This window comes from Rutidosis leptorrhynchoides, chromosome 6, assembly GCF_046630445.1.
Source record: "Rutidosis leptorrhynchoides isolate AG116_Rl617_1_P2 chromosome 6, CSIRO_AGI_Rlap_v1, whole genome shotgun sequence".
In the NCBI taxonomy this organism is placed as follows: Eukaryota; Viridiplantae; Streptophyta; class Magnoliopsida; order Asterales; family Asteraceae; genus Rutidosis; species Rutidosis leptorrhynchoides.
In genome coordinates this window covers 33,943,729-33,967,900 of record NC_092338.1, presented here as the reverse complement: position 1 = coordinate 33,967,900, position 24,172 = coordinate 33,943,729, and the positions used below count along the sequence as shown (strand labels likewise).

At 36.7% G+C, this 24,172-nt stretch overlaps 1 protein-coding gene across 1 annotated transcript; it reads right to left on the bottom strand.

The window, feature by feature from the left end:
• Positions 1-16,642: 16,642 nt before the first annotated feature.
• LOC139853541 (vacuolar iron transporter homolog 1-like) lies at positions 16,643-17,281 on the bottom strand. The gene has a single exon (XM_071842929.1). It carries the CDS (start codon positions 17,279-17,281, stop codon positions 16,643-16,645), a length of 639 nt encoding a protein of 212 aa, XP_071699030.1.
• Between the last annotated feature and the right edge of the window lie 6,891 nt (positions 17,282-24,172).

The following is a 24,172-nucleotide window of genomic DNA, read 5'->3' as shown; positions in this document are numbered from 1 at the left end:
ACCTATATATATCAAATCGTAACAATAGACCACAAGATTTCATATTTCAATACACATCCCATACATAGAGATAAAAATCATTCATATGGTGAACACCTGGTAACCGACAATAACAAGATGCATATATAAGAATATCCCCATCATTCCGGGACACCCTTCGGATATGATATAAATTTCGAAGTACTAAAGCATCCGGTACTTTGGATGGGGTTTGTTAGGCCCAATAGATCTATCTTTAGGATTCGCGTCAATTAGGGTGTCTGTTCCCTAATTCTTAGATTACCAGACTTAATAAAAAGGGGCATATTCGATTTCGATAATTCAACCATAGAATGTAGTTTCACGTACTTGTGTCTATTTTGTAAATCATTTATAAAAACTGCATGTATTCTCATCCCAAAAATATTAGATTTTAAAAGTGGGACTATAACTCACTTTCACAGATTTTTACTTCGTCGGGAAGTAAGACTTGGCCACTGTTGATTCACGAACCTATAACAATATATACATATATATTAAAGTATGTTCAAAATATATTTACAACACTTTTAATATATTTTGATGTTTTAAGTTTATTAAGTCAGCTGTCCTCGTTAGTAACCTATAACTAGTTGTCCACAGTTAGATGTACAGAAATAAATCGATAAATATTATCTTGAATCAATCCACGACCCAGTGTATACGTATCTCAGTATTGATCACAACTCAAACTATATATATTTTGGAATCAACCTCAACCCTGTATAGCTAACTCCAACATTCACATATAGAGTGTCTATGGTTGCTCCGAAATATATATAGATGTGTCGACATGATAGGTCGAAACATTGTATACGTGTCTATGGTATCTCAAGATTACATAATATACAATACAAGTTGATTAAGTTATGGTTGGAATAGATTTGTTACCAATTTTCACGTAGCTAAAATGAGAAAAATTATCCAATCTTGTTTTACCCATAACTTCTTCATTTTAAATCCGTTTTGAGTGAATCAAATTGCTATGATTTCATATTGAACTCTATTTTATGAATCTAAAAAGAAAAAGTATAGGTTTATAGTCAGTAAAATAAGTTACAAGTCGTTTTTGTAAAGGTAGTCATTTCAGTCGAAAGAACGACGTCTAGATGACCATTTTAGAAAACATACTTCCACTTTGAGTTTAACCATAATTTTTGGATATAGTTTCATGTTCATAATAAAAATCATTTTCTCAGAATAACAACTTTTAAATCAAAGTTTATCATAGTTTTTAATTAACTAACCCAAAACAGCCCGCGGTGTTACTACGACGGCGTAAATCCGGTTTTACGGTGTTTTTCGTGTTTCCAGGTTTTAAATCATTAAGTTAGCATATCATATAGATATAGAACATGTGTTTAGTTGATTTTAAAAGTCAAGTTAGAAGGACTAACTTTTGTTTGCGAACAAGTTTAGAATTAACTAAACTATGTTCTAGTGATTACAAGTTTAAACCTTCGAATAAGATAGCTTTATATGTATGAATCGAATGATGTTATGAACATCATTACTACCTTAATTTCCTTAGATAAACCTACTGGAAAAGAGAAAAATGGATCTAGCTTCAATGGATCCTTGGATGGCTCGAAGTTCTTGAATCAGAATCATGACACGAAAACAAGTTCAAGTAAGATCATCACTTGAAATAAGATTCTTATAGTTATAGAAATTGAACCAAAGTTTGAATATGATTATTACCTTGTATTAGAATGATAACCTACTGTAAGAAACAAAGATTTCTTGAGGTTGGATGATCACCTTACAAGATTGGAAGTGAGCTAGCAAACTTGAAAGTATTCTTGATTTTATGAAACTAGAACTTTTGGAATTTATGAAGAACACTTAGAACTTGAAGATAGAACTTGAGAGAGATCAATTAGATGAAGAAAATTGAAGAATGAAAGTGTTTGTAGGTGTTTTTGGTCGTTGGTGTATGGATTAGATATAAAGGATATGTAATTTTGTTTTCATGTAAATAAGTCATGAATGATTACTCATATTTTTGTAATTTTATGAGATATTTCATGCTAGTTGCCAAATGATGGTTCCCACATGTGTTAGGTGACTCACATGGGCTGCTAAGAGCTGATCATTGGAGTGTATATACCAATAGTACATACATCTAAAAGCTGTGTATTGTACGAGTACGAATACGGGTGCATACGAGTAGAATTGTTGATGAAACTGAACGAGGATGTAATTGTAAGCATTTTTGTTAAGTAGAAGTATTTTGATAAGTGTATTGAAGTCTTTCAAAAGTGTATAAATACATATTAAAACACTACATGTATATACATTTTAACTGAGTCGTTAAGTCATCGTTAGTCGTTACATGTAAGTGTTGTTTTGAAACCTTTAGGTTAACGATCTTGTTAAATGTTGTTAACCCAATGTTTATAATATCAAATGAGATTTTAAATTATTATATTATCATGATATTATCATGTATGAATATCTCTTAATATGATATATATACATTAAATGTCTTTACAACGATAATCGTTACATATATGTCTCGTTTAAAAATCATTAAGTTAGTAGTCTTGTTTTTACATATGTAGTTCATTGTTAATATACTTAATGATATGTTTACTTATCATAGTATCATGTTAACTATATATATATCCATATATATGTCATCATATAGTTTTTACAAGTTTTAACGTTCGTGAATCACCGGTCAACTTGGGTGGTCAATTGTCTATATGAAACATATTTCAATTAATCAAGTCTTAACAAGTTTGATTGCTTAACATGTTGGAAACATGTAATCATGTAAATATCAATCTCAATTAATATATATAAACATGGAAAAGTTCGGGTCACTACAGTACCTACCCGTTAAATAAATTTCGTCCCGAAATTTTAAGCTGTTGAAGGTGTTGACGAATCTTCTGGAAATAGATGCGGGTATTTCTTCTTCATCTGATCTTCACGCTCCCAGGTGAACTCGGGTCCTCTACGAGCATTCCATCGAACCTTAACAATTGGTATCTTGTTTTGCTTAAGTCTTTTAACCTCACGATCCATTATTTCGACGGGTTCTTCGATGAATTGAAGTTTTTCGTTGATTTGGATTTCATCTAACGGAATAGTGAGATCTTCTTTAGCAAAACATTTCTTTAAATTCGAGACGTGGAAAGTGTTATGTACAGCCGCGAGTTGTTGAGGTAACTCTAGTCGGTAAGCTACTAGTCCGACACGATCAATAATCTTGAATGGTCCAATATACCTTGGATTTAATTTCCCTCGTTTACCAAATCGAACAACGCCTTTCCAAGGTACAACTTTAAGCATGACCATCTCTCCAATTTCAAATTCTATATCTTTTCTTTTAATGTCAGCGTAGCTCTTTTGTCGACTTTGGGCGGTTTTCAACCGTTGTTGAATTTGGATGATCTTCTCGGTAGTTTCTTGTATAATCTCCGGACCCGTAATCTGTCTATCCCCCACTTCACTCCAACAAATCGGAGACCTGCACTTTCTACCATAAAGTGCTTCAAACGGCGCCATCTCAATGCTTGAATGGTAGCTGTTGTTGTAGGAAAATTCTGCTAACGGTAGATGTCGATCCCAACTGTTTCCGAAATCAATAACACATGCTCGTAGCATGTCTTCAAGCGTTTGTATCGTCCTTTCGCTCTGCCCATCAGTTTGTGGATGATAGGCAGTACTCATGTCTAGACGAGTTCCTAATGCTTGCTGTAATGTCTGCCAGAATCTTGAAATAAATCTGCCATCCCTATCAGAGATAATAGAGATTGGTATTCCATGTCTGGAGACGACTTCCTTCAAATACAGTCGTGCTAACTTCTCCATCTTGTCATCTTCTCTTATTGGTAGGAAGTGTGCTGATTTGGTGAGACGATCAACTATTACCCAAATAGTATCAAAACCACTTGCAGTCCTTGGCAATTTAGTGATGAAATCCATGGTAATGTTTTCCCATTTCCATTCCGGGATTTCGGGTTGTTGAAGTAGACCTGATGGTTTCTGATGCTCAGCTTTGACCTTAGAACACGTCAAACATTCTCCTACGTATTTAGCAACATCGGCTTTCATACCCGGCCACCAAAAATGTTTCTTGAGATCCTTGTACATCTTCCCCGTTCCAGGATGTATTGAGTATCTGGTTTTATGAGCTTCTCTAAGTACCATTTCTCTCATATCTCCAAATTTTGGTACCCAAATCCTTTCAGCCCTATACCGGGTTCCGTCTTCCCGAATATTAAGATGCTTCTCCGATCCTTTGGGTATTTCATCCTTTAAATTTCCCTCTTTTAAAACTCCTTGCTGCGCCTCCTTTATTTGAGTAGTAATGTTATTATGAATCATTATATTCATAGATTTTACTCGAATGGGTTCTCTGTCCTTCCTGCTCAAGGCATCGGCTACCACATTTGCCTTCCCCGGGTGGTAACGAATCTCAAAGTCGTAATCATTCAATAATTCAATCCACCTACGCTGCCTCATATTCAGTTGTTTCTGATTAAATATGTGTTGAAGACTTTTGTGGTCGGTATATATAATACTTTTGACCCCATATAAGTAGTGCCTCCAAGTCTTTAATGCAAAAACAACCGCGCCTAATTCCAAATCATGCGTCGTATAATTTTGTTCGTGAATCTTCAATTGTCTAGACGCATAAGCAATCACCTTCGTTCGTTGCATTAATACACAACCGAGACCTTGCTTTGATGCATCACAATAAATCACAAAATCATCATTCCCTTCAGGCAATGACAATATAGGTGCCGTAGTTAGCTTTTTCTTCAATAACTGAAACGCTTTCTCTTGTTCATCATTCCATTCAAATTTCTTCCCTTTATGCGTTAATGCAGTCAAGGGTTTTGCTATTCTGGAAAAGTCTTGGATGAACCTTCTGTAGTAACCAGCTAGTCCTAAAAACTGGCGTATGTGTTTCGGAGTTTTCGGGGTTTCCCACTTTTCAACAGTTTCTATCTTTGCCGGATCCACCTTAATACCTTCTTTGTTCACTATGTGACCGAGGAATTGAACTTCTTCCAACCAAAATGCACACTTTGAAAACTTAGCGTACAATTCTTCCTTCCTCAATACTTCTAACACCTTTCTCAAATGTTCACCGTGTTCTTGGTCATTCTTTGAGTAAATAAGTATGTCATCAATGAAAACAATGACAAACTTGTCAAGGTATGGTCCACACACTCGGTTCATAAGGTCCATGAACACAGCTGGTGCATTAGTTAAACCAAACGGCATGACCATAAACTCGTAATGACCGTAACGTGTTCTGAAAGCAGTCTTTGGAATATCATCTTCTTTCACCCGCATTTGATGATACCCGGAATGTAAGTCAATCTTTGAATAAACAGACGAGCCTTGTAGTTGATCAAATAAGTCGTCGATTCTCGGTAGTGGGTAGCGGTTCTTGATGGTAAGTTTGTTCAACTCTCGGTAGTCGATACACAACCTGAATGTACCATCTTTCTTCTTGACAAACAAAACAGGAGCTCCCCACGGTGATGTGCTTGGTCGAATGAAACCACGCTCTAAAAGTTCTTGTAATTGGCTTTGCAGTTCTTTCATCTCGCTGGGTGCGAGTCTGTAAGGAGCACGAGCTATTGGTGCAGCTCCTGGTACAAGATCTATTTGAAATTCAACGGATCGATGTGGGGGTAATCCCGGTAATTCTTTCAGAAATACATCGGGAAATTCTTTTGCAATGGGAACATCATTGATGCTCTTTTCTTCAGTTTGTACTTTCTCGACGTGTGCTAGAACAGCATAGCAACCTTTTCTTATTAGTTTTTGTGCCTTCAAATTACTAATAAGATGTAGCTTCGTGTTGCCCTTTTCTCCGTACACCATTAAGGGTTTTCCTTTTTCTCGTATAATGCGAATTGCATTTTTGTAACAAACGATCTCCGCTTTCACTTCTTTCAACCAGTCCATACCGATTATCACATCAAAACTCCCTAACTCTACTGGTATCAAATCAATCTTAAATGTTTCGCTAACCAGTTTAATTTCTCGATTCCGACATATATTATCTGCTGAAATTAATTTACCATTTGCTAATTCGAGTAAAAATTTACTATCCAAAGGCGTCAATGGACAACTTAATTTAGCACAAAAATCTCTACTCATATAGCTTCTATCCGCACCCGAATCAAATAAAACGTAAGCAGATTTATTGTCAATAAGAAACGTACCCGTAACAAGCTCCGGGTCTTCCTGTGCCTCTACCGCATTAATATTGAAAACTCTTCCACGGCCTTGTCCATTCGTGTTCTCCTGGTTCGGGCAATTTCTAATAATGTGGCCTGGTTTTCCACATTTATAACAAACTACATTGGCATAACTTGCTCCGACACTACTTGCTCCGCCATTACTCGTTCCGACACCATTTGTTCCTTTCGTTCTATTAACCCCTGGTCCGTAGACCTCACACTTCGCCGCGCTATGACCATTTCTTTTACACTTGTTGCAAAATTTGGTGCAGAACCCCGAGTGATTCTTTTCACACCTTTGGCATAGCTGCTTTTGATTGTTGTTGTTGTTGCGGTTATTATTGTTGTTGGGATGATTGTTGTAGTTGCTGTTGTTGTTATTGTTGTTGTTGTTGGGCCGTTTGTTGTAGTTGCGATTGATGTTGCGATTGTTGGGATAATTGTTGCGATTATTGTTGTAATTGCTGTTGTTGTTGTATTGGTGATTCTTATCACCGTTTTCCTCCCACTTTCTTTTGACTTGCTTCACATTGGCCTCTTCAGCAGTCTGTTCTTTAATTCTTTCTTCAATCTGGTTCACTAGTTTGTGAGCCATTCTACATGCCTGTTGTATGGAGGCGGGCTCGTGTGAACTTATATCTTCTTGGATTCTTTCCGGTAATCCTTTCACAAACGCGTCGATCTTCTCTTCCTCATCTTCGAATGCTCCCGGACACAATAGGCACAATTCTGTGAATCGTCTTTCGTACGTGGTAATATCAAATCCTTGGGTTCGTAACCCTCTAAGTTTTGTCTTGAGCTTATTGACCTCGGTTCTGGGACGGTACTTCTCGTTCATCAAGTGCTTGAATGCTGACCACGGTAGTGCGTACGCATCATCTTGTCCCACTTGCTCTAGATAGGTATTCCACCATGTTAACGCAGAACCTGTGAAGGTATGCGTAGCGTACTTCACTTTGTCCTCTTCAGTACACTTACTTATGGCAAACACCGATTCAACCTTCTCGGTCCACCGTTTCAATCCGATCGGTCCTTCGGTTCCATCAAATTCCAAAGGTTTGCAGGCAGTGAATTCTTTGTAGGTGCATCCTACACGATTTCCTGTACTGCTAGATCCAAGGTTATTGTTGGTATGTAGCGCAGCCTGTACTGCGGCTATGTTTGAAGCTAGAAAAGTACGGAATTCCTCTTCATTCATATTCACGGTGTGTCGAGTAGTCGGTGCCATTTCCTTCAAAATAGTTAAATGGAACAAGTTAATCATACAGAATATTAAGAGTAGTTAATAGTATTTCGTAGCATAATATGAACTCATTTATAAAAGCTTTTTCTTCATATTAGCGTTTTATAAGTTTAAATTCGGGTAGTACCTACCCGTTAAGTTCATACTTAGTAGCTAATATACAATTCAACTACTACAATTCTATATGAAAAACTGATTGTAATAATATTTCGCGTTCAAACTTTTATACAATATTTTACAAACTTACAATACCGCTTATTTTACATAAAGCATGAAATATAGCACACAATAACTTTGATACAAGATAGTTGTGAAGACAATTCTAGCTAGTACACAAGTCGTTCGGCAAAGGCAATAAAGACACGTAATTCATACGTCCAGAAACAAGTCATGCATTCTGGTTTTACTAGGACTACTTCCCATCCTTGGTCTTGTGCAACATAACCGTTATGGCCGTTGATAAGACAGCGTGTTGTAACGTCATCAAAGGGACGAGGGTTACGTAATGTCCAACAGTCCCGTAATAATCTAAAAACCTCATTTCTTACCCCAATTGCCGACTCCGTCACTTGTGGAAACGTTTTGTTTAATAGTTGTAGCCCGATGTTCTTGTTCTCACTTTGGTGAGAAGCGAACATTACTAATCCGTAAGCATAACATGCTTCTTTATGTTGCATGTTAGCCGCTTTTTCTAAATCACGAAGTCCAATATTCGGATATATTGAGTCAAAATAATTTCTTAACCCGTTGCGTAAAATAGCATTTGGGTTCCCCGCAATATATGTGTCAAAGTAAACACATCGTAACTTATGGGTTTCCCAATGTGATATCCCCCATCTTTCAAACGAAAGTCTCTTATAAACCAAGACATTCTTGGAACGTTCTTCGAATGTCTTACAAACTGATCTCGCCTTAAATAGTTGTGCCGAAGAATTCTGGCCGACTCTAGACAAGATTTCATCAATCATGTCTCCGGGTAGGTCCCTTAAAATATTGGGTTGTCTATCCATTTTGTGTTTTTAAACTGTAAAATAGACAAGAGTTAGTTTCATAAAAAAATACTTATTAATACAAGCAATTTTTACATATATCATAAAGCATAAGAACACTATATTACATATATTACACCACACGAATACAACTATCTTATTCCGACTCGCTCGTTTCTTCTTCTTCGGTTTTGGTTCGTTTTGCCAAATTTCTAGGGATATATGATGTTCCCCTAATACGAGCCGTCGTTGTCCACATTGGTTTAGAAAAACCTGGTGGTTTAGAGGTTCCCGGGTCATTGTTACAACTTAAGGACTTCGGGGGTTGACGATACATATAAAGTTCATCGGGGTTGGAATTAGATTTCTCTATTTTTATGCCCTTTCCCTTATTATTTTCTTTTGCCTTTTTAAATTCAGTTGGGGTAATTTCTATAACATCATCGGAATTCTCGTCGGAATCCGATTCATCGGAGAATTGGTAATCCTCCCAATATTTTGCTTCCTTGGCGGAAACACCATTGACCATAATTAACTTTGGTCGGTTGGTTGAGGATTTTCTTTTACTTAACCATTTTATTATTTCCCCCACCGGTTCTATTTCTTCATCCGGTTCCGATTCTTCTTCCGGTTCCGATTCTTCTTCCGGTTCCGACTCTTCTTCCGGTTCCTCTTCGGGAACTTGTGAATCAGTCCACAAATCATTCCAATTTACATTTGACTCTTCATTATTATTAGGTGAGTCAATGGGACTTGTTCTAGAGGTAGACATCTATCACATAATATCAAACACGTTAAGAGATTAATATATCACATAATATTCATATGTTAAAAATATATAGTTTCCAACAAAAATGTTAAGCAATCATTTTTAAAGAAAACACGGTCGAAGTCCAGACTCACTAATGCATCCTAACAAACTCGATAAGACTAACTAATGCAAATTTTCTGGTTCTCTAAGACCAACGCTCGGATACCAACTGAAATGTCCCGTTCTTATTGATTAAAAACGTTCCATATTAATTGATTTCGTTGCGAGGTTTTGACCTCTATATGAGACGTTTTTCAAAGACTGCATTCATTTTTAAAACAAACCATAACCTTTATTTCATAAATAAAGGTTTAAAAAGCTTTACGTAGATTATCAAATAATGATAATCTAAAATATCCTGTTTACACACGACCATTACATAATGGTTTACAATACAAATATGTTACATCGAAATCAGTTTCTTGAATGCAGTTTTTACACAATATCATACAAACATGGACTCCAAATCTTGTCCTTATTTTAGTATGCAACAGCGGAAGCTCTTAATATTCACCTGAGAATAAACATGCTTTAAACGTCAACAAAAATGTTGGTGAGTTATAGGTTTAACCTATATATATCAAATCGTAACAATAGACCACAAGATTTCATATTTCAATACACATCCCATACATAGAGATAAAAATCATTCATATGGTGAACACCTGGTAACCGACAATAACAAGATGCATATATAAGAATATCCCCATCATTCCGGGACACCCTTCGGATATGATATAAATTTCGAAGTACTAAAGCATCCGGTACTTTGGATGGGGTTTGTTAGGCCCAATAGATCTATCTTTAGGATTCGCGTCAATTAGGGTGTCTGTTCCCTAATTCTTAGATTACCAGACTTAATAAAAAGGGGCATATTCGATTTCGATAATTCAACCATAGAATGTAGTTTCACGTACTTGTGTCTATTTTGTAAATCATTTATAAAAACTGCATGTATTCTCATCCCAAAAATATTAGATTTTAAAAGTGGGACTATAACTCACTTTCACAGATTTTTACTTCGTCGGGAAGTAAGACTTGGCCACTGTTGATTCATGAACCTATAACAATATATACATATATATTAAAGTATGTTCAAAATATATTTACAACACTTTTAATATATTTTGATGTTTTAAGTTTATTAAGTCAGCTGTCCTCGTTAGTAACCTATAACTAGTTGTCCACAGTTAGATGTACAGAAATAAATCGATAAATATTATCTTGAATCAATCCACGACCCAGTGTATACGTATCTCAGTATTGATCACAACTCAAACTATATATATTTTGGAATCAACCTCAACCCTGTATAGCTAACTCCAACATTCACATATAGAGTGTCTATGGTTGCTCCGAAATATATATAGATGTGTCGACATGATAGGTCGAAACATTGTATACGTGTCTATGGTATCTCAAGATTACATAATATACAATACAAGTTGATTAAGTTATGGTTGGAATAGATTTGTTACCAATTTTCACGTAGCTAAAATGAGAAAAATTATCCAATCTTGTTTTACCCATAACTTCTTCATTTTAAATCCGTTTTGAGTGAATCAAATTGCTATGATTTCATATTGAACTCTATTTTATGAATCTAAAAAGAAAAAGTATAGGTTTATAGTCGGTAAAATAAGTTACAAGTCGTTTTTGTAAAGGTAGTCATTTCAGTCGAAAGAACGACGTCTAGATGACCATTTTAGAAAACATACTTCCACTTTGAGTTTAACCATAATTTTTGGATATAGTTTCATGTTCATAATAAAAATCATTTTCTCAGAATAACAACTTTTAAATCAAAGTTTATCATAGTTTTTAATTAACTAACCCAAAACAGCCCGCGGTGTTACTACGACGGCGTAAATCCGGTTTTACGGTGTTTTTCGTGTTTCCAGGTTTTAAGTCATTAAGTTAGAATATCATATAGATATAGAACATGTGTTTAGTTGATTTTAAAAGTCAAGTTAGAAGGACTAACTTTTGTTTGCGAACAAGTTTAGAATTAACTAAACTATGTTCTAGTGATTACAAGTTTAAACCTTCGAATAAGATAGCTTTATATGTATGAATCGAATGATGTTATGAACATCATTACTACCTTAATTTCCTTAGATAAACCTACTGGAAAAGAGAAAAATGGATCTAGCTTCAATGGATCCTTGGATGGCTCGAAGTTCTTGAATCAGAATCATGACACGAAAACAAGTTCAAGTAAGATCATCACTTGAAATAAGATTCTTATAGTTATAGAAATTGAACCAAAGTTTGAATATGATTATTACCTTGTATTAGAATGATAACCTACTGTAAGAAACAAAGATTTCTTGAGGTTGGATGATCACCTTACAAGATTGGAAGTGAGCTAGCAAACTTGAAAGTATTCTTGATTTTATGAAACTAGAACTTTTGGAATTTATGAAGAACACTTAGAACTTGAAGATAGAACTTGAGAGAGATCAATTAGATGAAGAAAATTGAAGAATGAAAGTGTTTGTAGGTGTTTTTGGTCGTTGGTGTATGGATTAGATATAAAGGATATGTAATTTTGTTTTCATGTAAATAAGTCATGAATGATTACTCATATTTTTGTAATTTTATGAGATATTTCATGCTAGTTGCCAAATGATGGTTCCCACATGTGTTAGGTGACTCACATGGGCTGCTAAGAGCTGATCATTGGAGTGTATATACCAATAGTACATACATCTAAAAGCTGTGTATTGTACGAGTACGAATACGGGTGCATACGAGTAGAATTGTTGATGAAACTGAACGAGGATGTAATTGTAAGCATTTTTGTTAAGTAGAAGTATTTTGATAAGTGTATTGAAGTCTTTCAAAAGTGTATAAATACATATTAAAACACTACATGTATATACATTTTAACTGAGTCGTTAAGTCATCGTTAGTCGTTACATGTAAGTGTTGTTTTGAAACCTTTAGGTTAACGATCTTGTTAAATGTTGTTAACCCAATGTTTATAATATCAAATGAGATTTTAAATTATTATATTATCATGATATTATCATGTATGAATATCTCTTAATATGATATATATACATTAAATGTCTTTACAACGATAATCGTTACATATATGTCTCGTTTAAAAATCATTAAGTTAGTAGTCTTGTTTTTACATATGTAGTTCATTGTTAATATACTTAATGATATGTTTACTTATCATAGTATCATGTTAACTATATATATATCCATATATATGTCATCATATAGTTTTTACAAGTTTTAACGTTCGTGAATCACCGGTCAACTTGGGTGGTCAATTGTCTATATGAAACATATTTCAATTAATCAAGTCTTAACAAGTTTGATTGCTTAACATGTTGGAAACATGTAATCATGTAAATATCAATCTCAATTAATATATATAAACATGGAAAAGTTCGGGTCACTACACATATCAAGTAAGGCAACCATGGCAAGTAACACGCGAATAGATGTATGCTTTACGACCGGTGAGAAAACTTCATTAAAGTCAACTCCCTCTCTCTGAGTAAAGCCTTTTGCTACAAGGCGTGCTTTGAACCTTTTATCTTCTACACCCGGAATTCCGTCCTTCTTCTTGAAGATCCATTTGCATCCAACAATCTTTTGACCTTTTGGCGGTTTCACCAGCTCCCACGTATGATTCTTATAAAGAGACTTCATCTCTTCATTCATAGCTACATACCACTTTGCAGATTCTGGGCCACTAATAGCTTCACGATATGTAGCAGGTTCTTGAACCTCTATATCTTCTGCCATACTCAGGGCATAAGCTACCAAATCTGCATGCCCGAACTGTTGTGGTGGTTTTATTGTTCGTCGTTCTCTATATCTTGCTAGATTATAATTCTGTAGATCATGTTGCTCATCTGACTGATCTTCTGATGTCATTTGATCAACACCAGAGTCATGTACGTCTTCTACAACGGGCTCGACAGGAGTATCTTGTACTACTCCTTGTGGAACTTCTATTTCTTGCTCCACCTGCTCTTCAACTTCACGATCTTTTCCAGCAACTACTTGTTCCCCCTCTATCTTTTTCAACATAGCAGACTCATCAAATGTCACATCCCTGCTGATAAGAAATCGGGACGATTTACCATCAGGGCACCACAATCTATAACCCTTCGCCCCATCTGCATACCCTAGAAATATGCATCTTTTGGCCCTCGGCTCAAGTTTACCATCTTTCACATGAGCATAAGCAGGACAACCAAATATCTTCAAATCACTGTAACTTGCAGGGAAACCTGACCATTTCTCCAAAGGAGTTTGACAATCAATTGCCGTTGATGGAGACCGATTTACCAAATAACAAGCTGTATTGACAGCTTCAGCCCAAAATACATTCGGTAATTTTGCATTTGAGAGCATACACCTCGCTCGCTCAAGGAGTGTTCTATTCATCCGTTCTGCAACGCCATTCTGTTGTGGTGTAAACCGCACTGTGTGGTGTCTCACAATGCCTTCGTTCTTGCAAAACTCATTGAATTCGCCTTTGCAGAATTCCAGTCCATTATCAGTTCTTAAGCGCTTGATGAACTTTCCAGTCTGCTTCTCTATCATCATCTTCCATTGCTTGAAATTGACAAAGACTTCATCCTTACCTTTAAGGATATAAACCCACACTCTTCTTGAATAGTCATCAATAAAGGTTAACATGTATCTAGCACCACCTTTTGAAGGAACCGGAGATGGACCCCAAAGGTCTGAATGGATATAATCCAAAGTACCTTTCGTCCTATGAACGGCTGTGCCAAACTTTATTCGACTTTGTTTTCCGAATACACAGTGTTCGCAGAATTCCAATCTTCCGATATTCTGCCCGCACAACAAACCTCGTTTACTAAGCTCCATCATTCCTCTCTCACTCATGTGCCCAAGGCGCATGTGCCATAACTTGGTGGTATCTACATCTTTAGCTGATGAAGAAACTCCAGCCGCACCAGTAACAGTACTACCCTTTAACAGGTAAAGGCCATTAAACCTTTCACCTTTCATCACGACAAGTGCACCTCTTGAAACTTTCAATACTCCACCTCGAGCTCGATACTCGCAACCGATGGAGTCCAGCGTACCTAAGGAAATAAGATTCTTCTTCAATTCTGGAACATGCCTGACATCTGTCAACGTCCTCACCGTGCCATCATACATCTTGATTTGGATCGTTCCTATGCCAACAACCTTACAAGCTACATCATTTCCCATAAGGACTTTACCACCATCTATTTGTTGATAGGTAGTAAACCAGTCCCTAATAGGACACATATGATAAGAACAACCCGAGTCAAGAATTCACTCATTACTTGAGCGGCCATCGGTAACACTAAGAACATTTGCACCATCAGAATCATTTTCTGCAACCGCGGCAATTTTATCGGCTCCCGCTGCATTCCAAGTCTCTCTTTTTCCTTTTAAGTCTGGACAGTCTCTACGCATGTGACCTTCCTTGTGACAATTGTAACACTTGATCTTTCTAGATCTTGGTTTCGATCTAGAACGACCTTTGTTGTTACTACTTGATGCTCTATCATTACTTCTTCCTCTCACCACCAAACCATTTGCACTTTCTTCCACATAATCCGCCGAGGATTTCTTCCTCAACTCAACAGAGTTCAAGGTAGATTTGACATCCTCCATGGAAATAGTATCTTTACTATATAGTAGAGTTGTAACCAAATGCTCGTATGATTTTGGCAAGGAACATAAGAAAATTAATGATTGATCTTCATCGTCAATTTTCACATCAATATTACTCAAGTCCAAAATTATTTTATTGAACTCATTGATGAGATCATTAAGTGAACCTTCTTTCATCCGAAGAGTATATAACCGTTGTTTCATATACAACCGGCTCGTGAGACTCTTAGTCATATATAGAGATTCAAGCTGATCCCAAAGCCCAGCTGGTGTGGTTTCTGCCGCAACTTCTCGAAGCACACTATCAGCAAGATTCAGAATAATCATGCCATGTGCCTTCTCCAGAAGTTCATCATTCTCTTCATCTGTCAACTTTTCGGGTAGAAATTCTCTCCCTTTCAAAGCTAACAAATAACCTTGTTGGCTCAAAAGAGCCCGCATCTTCATTCGCCAAAGACCAAAATCGTTCTGGCCATTAAACTTCTCTACGTCGGACCTTATTATCGTCATCTTGTATATTAAATCACAGCTATAGCTCTGATACCAGTTTGTTGTGATTTAGCGCACTTTCAAGACCCGAGAAATTAATAGAACAATTAAGCAATAAATAAAGACACAAGTATTTACGTGGTTCGGCGTGAGGCCTAGTCCACGGGCGGAAGCAGAGATGGATTTTACTAGCAAATATGGCAAACCCGAGGTTACAATGTATCACTCTAATCTAGGCTCCAAAAATACTAACAAAGTATTTGGACCACTCACTAGATTATAACACTTCTCTCGTAACTCACTCGTATAGAATTTTATTTAACAATTCTATACCCTCTCTATTTTCTACACTACTCCTCACAAGAGTTATTATTGAACTCTTTCAAGTATGTGTTTTTGATATGAGATTTTGTGATGGAATGATCAAATGAGGCAAATCTCATTTCCTTTTATAGGAAAAAAAATGGTTGGTGAAGATTGTATGAACACTAGACTTTGCATGGTCTCCTTTGTACAATTACCATGTGGTGAATGCATATTTCAACCAATGTTGTAGGCTACTTTAGACTTCCATGCATGCCTTTGTTGAATGTAATTTGAGCCAACAAAACATGTGGATTTAATCCACCGTCCAACAATTACCATTAATTATAACATAATTATTAATTATTTAATTATTATTACTCCATATTTGTGTAACAAATTTGTGCTCCCATGTGATATGGAGATGCTAAGACTTAACAAACAATTATAGCATGCATTAGACTGAAGGACCAGAGCCGTGCAGTTAATAGAAAGTGAGGAATGATCATCCGAGTAGTTTCAAAAACATAAAAACTACCGGTATAATTATGCGTACACTCATAGATCAACTGTATAATTTAAGGCCTAATCAAACATATGCTTACAGAGGCCTAATAGATCATATCATATCATTTTTTTTTTCCTGCTAAAATTTTATTAGACTGTCCCCCTAGCGAGCTGCTAAGAAAGGCCAAAAACTAACGAACAACGGCTAAACGCCAACACAAAACAAACTTACAACGCCAACATCATATCATGTCATTACATGTTATACAAAGACAATACTTATAGTACATACATAACTGCATATGCTACCAATATCTATGTTGCATGAAAAAGAAGACGACGTACATATTATTTTTATTACATATATATGAAACCAGTTCAATAAAAGGACCATATCACATCCTTTTTTATTCACAAATTAGAAACCACTAGAGCCAATAAGTTTGGTTAGTCCAAATGTGATAGCCATTGCGATCAACCCTCCAAACACAACCCTAAAACACGACTTCATAATCGGAGTACCTCCAAGAATCGCTCCAACCCATCCAAAAATCACTAACGCCAAACTAACCGCCGCTACAACAACTCCCAACCTAACATTATGGTCCCCTATGAAACAAGCAGCAAATAAAGGAACAATTGCACCTACTGTAAATGCTAAAGCTGATGCAACAGCTGCTTGCATAGGATTTGGCAGCTGTAGTTTCTCTTTTTCTTCATGATTTTCGACTGTTATGTTTTCTCGTTTCATTTGAGCCAATTCTACGTCTAGCTGAGAGTACACAGAAACAAATTCTCCTATTGCCATACTACATGCACCCGCAACTAGACCTGCAAAACCAGATAGTACCATAGTTTTTGCATCACGTTTCACAGCCCCAACTCCCATCATTAGAGATGCTACAGAAACTAAGCCATCGTTGGCTCCTAACAGAGCTGCACGAAGCCATTGACCCCTTTGCGAGTAATCAAAGTCCTCTTCAGATGATTCACATTGTGTTGGATCAGATTGGTATTCGGGAATGGGAACAGAAATGTCGTTTTGGTTAGCAGCCATGAAGGTTACTGATCAGGGATATGAAAATGATAAAGGGATTTAATTAAGGACTAATTGAAACTTAATTGCTTGTGGAGAAAAGAGTTCTCCCTGGAGATTATTTATAGAGAGGAAGGGCCAATAAAAGTTTAGATAGCAGCCATTAAACATAAACTCTTAGGTTCACTATAACCATCCCAAGGTAGCCCAAGTGGTTGGGGCCTGAGATCCTTGCAAGAGGTCTCAGGTTCAATTCTTGGGGTGGCCAGGGAAGGGTTGGAAACAGCCAGGGAGTATTCCTGATGGGCTGCGTACACTAGAGTATGGGGTCGGATTACTCGCCCTTCCCGGGTAACCCGAACAGGGAAAACCTTACAACAACTCTTAGGTTCACTATAAAAAATTAAACAATATTGAATATAATAGTATGCAAGGCACAGGCCTTTGATAGTGGGACTTGCACTTAGTAAAAAAAACTAATCATAATTAATTGCATCCTTGATTATGCAGCATATTCTTAATTGGTACTAAATCATTTGACATCTTTTAGATATTGAGTTTGTGAAAGCAAATCGGTTACTGTATCCTGTTCATGTTTACTGCAGGACAGATCGAGTTGCAAGCATGTGATCAGTTCATAATTTCATATATGATACTCAATTTGACCGAGCACATCTAAGTCAAAAAATACAAACTTCATTCGTTTACTCTTTTAGTCGTTCTATTTTAAGCGGAAAGCAACATAACCATATATTTGTTGCAATTACTCCTTCAATTTTAGCAGAGTAAATGTAAGTCCGGAAAGTAGTTAATTAGCTGCCATTCTGTTATTATTTGCAACTCATATTGAAGAAGGTGGAGTTTGCATATGACAGCACTCATCAAATCACAAGAGATTAATTATATGTTCTATTAATTAAATACATGAGTTTAATTTAACTAATCTAAAGGTGTGTGCACTCCACACTAAAGTTGGAATTGGTATTATACTAATCTAAGAACCGTGGAATCCACACGAAAGTTATCACCACCTCCAAAATCCAACAAAACACTAACCCTTTATTTAGTGGGACATTAATCTTCATGAGTTTAGATTTAAATTAATCTAAAGGCGTGTGCACTCCACACTAAAGTTGGTACTAGTATTATACTGATCTAAGAACCGTGGAAACCACACGAAAGTTATCACCACCTACAAATTTAAACAAAAAACTAGCCCTTTATTCTGGATTAGAGACATCAATCTTGATTTAACTGAACTATTTAAAGGAGATCAAACATTAATTAAGTAGCCTTACCTAATTTTCTCACAATGTACGTACCTTTTATCTCCATGGTATACGTTTGTGCACATGTAAACTTGGGTATAGCAGCAAGTGTGAATACATTTTGTTGTGTTATTTTGCTCCGTTTACGCAAGTCCTAATTTTTATAATCATGTTTATGTGGAGCTATACTTTCATTTGACTAATCAGTTCTACTGTGTTTTTCTTATTTTTCAAGATCTACCAAGAACCTGAATAACAAATTCACAGTGTCTTAAAAAGTAGGCAAGGCAATACTCTCAAGTTTCACTCTTTAGTTAATAGCATCAGATTCACAAATATCAAGAACAAAAACTGAATAACTTGATACTACCATGTCTGGTAGATTACCTACATGCGCAGGGAAAGGAAACAAGTGACCATAGACAATCAGATTAAAACTTAAAACTTCGGCAAGTATTGCGGCGGAAATTTGGAGAAAAGTGAGAATTTAGATCGGGTTACACATTCCAAATTTTGCGGATTGGGCCGAGGTACTTTCATGGGTTTGTTAGAATGTAGCATCAAAAGTCAACAAGGTCAAATTACCTTTTTTAGGTAATTTGACTTTAGGATCAGAAGCTGCAAACTTCATCATCTCCCAAATTAGTAATTCACAAGGAACATCTACAGCTGGACCAACGGATACAAATCTAACCACAAAACAGCATCTTTTCCTTTTATACTAAAGTGGTTCTAAAAAGTGTTATGGAGCCTACTTAAAGTAGAAATAGCTGTTGTAGTTTAGGTGTTTAAAAACACTCATAGCAGCATGTAAAAAAACCAATTCAATTGTATCAAATATTTTCAATTCAATACAAGATCAGTTTGTAATTCAAAACATGGTATCAGAGCAGTGTTGCTGATCTGGGATCATAGCATACACTCTTAAAAGCTCAATCATCTACCAAAATTTAATTGACTTCCATGCCTAATGAAGGCGGCAGCCCACCATCTGTCCAATCCACCCACACAAGCCAAATCAATGATCTTACAAGTCAACTTGCTAGCTTGTTGAGAAACAATATGAGTTTCCAACAACCCAAAATCTCAGACACCCTGAAAATTAGCCTGAATTTAAACAGTTCCAACTATTCTCTATGGTCAAGAATGATGAAGGTAGCCATTGGAGGCAAATCCAAGGCTCTCCTTGCTCATTTGACACATAACCCACCTGAAAACAACCATGAAACTTATGAACAGTGGGAACAGGAAGATCTAATCGTTTTTTCATGGTTGATTCAAAACATTGATCCAAATCTTGCTAGCAACCTAACATCCTTCTCAACAGCAAAACTATTGTGGGATGCTCTTATTACAACATATAGTAGCGGTGGTGACAAGCTACAAATATATGATTTATATGTTAAAGCTACCAAAATCAAGCAAGGCAACATGAATCTCGAAGAACTTTGGATACGGTTGCAAGGAATCTGGGGAGACCTCGAAATCAAAGATCCAAATCCCATGGAATGTGCAGCCGACATCACAAGGTACAACAAAATTCGTGCTGAACACAAGCTTTTTCAATTTTTAAATGCACTTGACAAAAAGCATGATGCCATCAAAAGAGAACTCCTCCGTTTAACGCCGTTACCGACGGCGGAGGAGGCATATGCTGCTGTGCGAAAAGAGGCCGCCCACAGGCAAATCTTGGGCTTATCATCGGGTGGTCCTTCAACCGGTCAAGATATTGCAACTGGTTTAGTTGCAAATGACGGCAAAAGACACCCTCATCATCTAACCCATGCCAATCGGAACAGTAACTTGCAAAGAATAGATAAATCAAAACTTAAATGCTCAAGGTGTGGAAAGATGAGACACACCATAGAACAATGTTTTGAGATCAAAGGGTATCCGGAGTGGTGGATTAAACCTGGAAAGGCGGCGGCAGCCGTGGACAAGCCAACCACCACCATCACCGCCGATCAAGCTACTGCTACCACCACGGATCAAGGCTTCGGTGGTATAGCAACCACCACAGGTACAACACTAAAACCGTGTATCTCTCTGTTTTCAAACATAGAAAGCATAATAAATCATAGAGTTGATAAACTGATGAAAACACATAGAGATCATGAAACTGTGAGAGAATCAAAAGAGATTTTTTGGGATAATAAAAAGGTGGGTGGTGGTAAGAGGGAACCGGGTAAAAGGAAAAGGATATCCAAAATCAAAAGAGATTTTTTGGGAAAATAAAAAAGTGGGTGGAGATTACTGGAAAAAAGGGAAAGGATATCCCTTTCATCTAACACCGAATAAATTGAATGGATATACGGGTTACCCACTTAAGGATGTTAAAATTGAGCCGAAAAAAAAATATAATAAGCCCACAAGGGATGGGTGGATCAAGGTTAAAAAAGGCCCAACACATAAATCTGATCAAATGTGTATTGGGCTAGGCAGCCCAAAATCGGTTAAAAATGTTAGTGGGTCAGGCAGTTTATTAAATAGGCCAAAAGATGTAACAAAATTTAATAACCCTATTTCATGTCAAACTAAGTACTCGTTTTTAACTAAAATACCAACCGACCTTTCCGAAACAAATATCATTTCAAACAGTTTGAAGTCTAAATCTTGGATTCTAGATTGTGGAGCAACCTACACGATGACTTTTGACGAAAAAGATATTAGTTTTAAAACAAAACCTAGGAAAAATAAAATTCAAACGGCTAACGGGGAAATTATTCAAGTTAAAAGTGGGGGTACTATTGAGATTTCACCAACTATTAAATTACCTAATTGTCTATATATTCCAGCTTTGTCTCATAAGCTGTTATCGGTAAGTCATATTACAAAAGAATTAAACTGTAAAGTCCTCATGTATCCGACGTTCTGCATCTTGCAGGATATCCGGACAGGACTGTTGATTGGACGTGGCACTGAACAGGGAGGATTGTACTATGTGGACGAGGTTTCTCAACAAGGTACCGTGTCACTAGCTCACGGAACACCTACGAGAGAAGCCTGGTTATGGCATAGGAGATTGGGGCACCCGTCAGCCGGATATTTACATGCTTTATTTCCTAGTTTATTTCCATCAAATATTGTTTTGAACTGTGAAACTTGTATTTTGGCTAAGAGCCACCGCAGTACTTTTAAACCTAGTAATACTAGGAAAGATATGCCTTTTGCTCTTATTCATTCTGATGTGTGGGGTCCAGCTCCAGTTAATGGGGGAAAAAACCTTCGGTATTTTGTGATATTTATTGATGACCATACAAGAATGACATGGATTTATTTTTTGACTCATAAATCTAAAGTGTTTGAAAAATTTTCTCAATTTTATAAAATGATACAAACCCAGTTTAATAAAAACATACAAATTTTACGATCTGATAATGGAGGTGAGTTTGTCAATACTTCCATGAAACTTTTTTGCGAAAGTAATGGTATTATTCACCAAACATCTTGTGCCCATACTCCCGAACAAAATGGAGTAGCCGAACGGAAAAATCGGTTACTTTTAGAAATGACAAGAGCCTTATTAATTGAATCTAAAGTTCCAAAAAGTTTTTGGCCTGAAGCTCTTGCTTCCGCTACCTATCTTATTAACCGATTACCTACAAAAGTTTTGGGCACAAAAACCCCTAGAGATACCCTATCTCAATTTCACACCCTACCAACCTCTCTAAGCATCGAACCACGTATTTTTGGGTGCTCGGTTTTTGTTCACATTCCAAAGACTGAACGCACTAAGCTTGACCCCTGTGCTGAAAAATGTGTTATGGTTGGTTATGGAGTAAACCAAAAAGGATATCGATGTTATAGTCCAAGGAAGCATCACGTCTTCACTACAATGAACTGTGACTTTATCGAAACTGAATATTTTTATAACACCCAACCTACGAATGAGGGGGAGAAAGAGAGTAATGACACTCTAAGTTGGGTAACATGGACACCTAAGCCCCACAATATCCAAACTGAATCACCTAATCCTAGTCCCGAATCACCTAAATCACCTAATCCTAATCCCGAATCACCTAACTCTACTCCCGAATCATCCAATCCGAGTCCCGAATCACCCAATCCAAGTCCCGAATCACCAAACATTGAACCTAATGGAATTCCCTCAAATGATGAGGAAGATATTCAGACTAATGACACACCACTCAATAATGAATCCACTTCCGCTGAAACCACCGAAAGATATGTTTTACCACAACGAATAAATAGAGGTGTCCCACCTAAACGTTACTCTCCGGAAACAGAAAATCAAAGATCAAGGTATCCTATTGCCAATATAGTACTAGGAAACCTATCAAGTGAAGCACAAAAATTCAACTCTGTCCTATACTCTGAAAAAATCCCAAACACGGTTGAACAAGCGTTAAAATCTGAAAAATGGAGGAAGGCGATGGAAGAAGAAATGGAAGCACTCAAGAAAAGTGATACATGGGAAAAATGTGTCATTCCTCAAGGAAAAAAACCAGTAGGGAATCGATGGGTGTTTACAATAAAATACAAACCAGATGGTACCATTGAAAGATACAAAGCTCGGTTAGTTGCCAAGGGTTATACTCAAACATATGGAATAGATTACTCCGAGACTTTCTCTCCAGTTGCGAAGATTGATACCATCAGGGTTCTTTTCTCAGTTGCTGCAAATAAAGAATGGCCACTTTACCAATTTGATGTAAAGAATGCCTTTCTACATGGTGAATTAAAAGAAGAAGTCTATATGGAAGCTCCTCCAGGATTCTCCGGAAACTTCAAAAATGGGGAAGCTTGTCGTCTTAAAAAATCTTTATATGGGCTAAAACAATCCCCACGGGCTTGGTTTGGGAGATTTACGTTATTTATGAAAAAATACGATTTTAAACAAAGTAACTCGGATCATACTCTCTTTTTTAAACGAAAAGGAAATCTGATTACATGTTTAATCATTTACGTTGATGACATGATAATAACAGGAAATGACAAAGAAGAAATTTCAAACTTAAAATTGAACTTATTTAAAGAATTCGAAATGAAAGACTTGGGCAGACTTAAATACTTTTTGGGAATTGAGGTTTTACGATCCCAACAGGGAATATTTATCTGTCAAAAGAAGTATGTTCTCGATTTTCTTGCAGAAACAGGTATGATTGATTGCAAACCAGCCGATACACCAATGATTCCAAATCAGAAACTATATATGGAAGAAGAAGGTGATCTGGCTGATAAAGGGCAATACCAAAGAATAGTGGGAAAATTAATCTATCTTGCTCACACTCGACCTGATATAGCACATGCAGTTGGAGTTGTGAGTCAATTCATGCACCAACCACAGGTCCATCACATGGAGGCTGTAATGAGAATTCTCAGATATTTGAAGAAAACAGCAGACCATGGAGTTGTTTTTAAGAGGCATGGGCACCTGAAGACTAAAATATATACAGATGCAAGTTGGGGTGGAGAAAAAGGGGACAGAAAATCTACATCCGGATTCTTCACAATTGTCGGGGGTAACTTGGTTGCATGGAGAAGTAAGAAACAAAAGGTTGTTAGTCTTTCAAGTGCAGAATCCGAATTCAGAGGAATAGCAAAAGGGGTAGTGGAGGCCTTATGGATCAAAAAGCTACTGACAGAGATTGGTTTCCCACCACAAGAAGCTATTCAAATCCTG

Excerpts from the sequence above, each read along its gene's own strand:
- LOC139853541 (XM_071842929.1), bottom strand. The coding sequence starts at position 17,281 with ATGGCTGCTAACCAAAACGACATTTCTGTTCCCATTCCCGAATACCAA.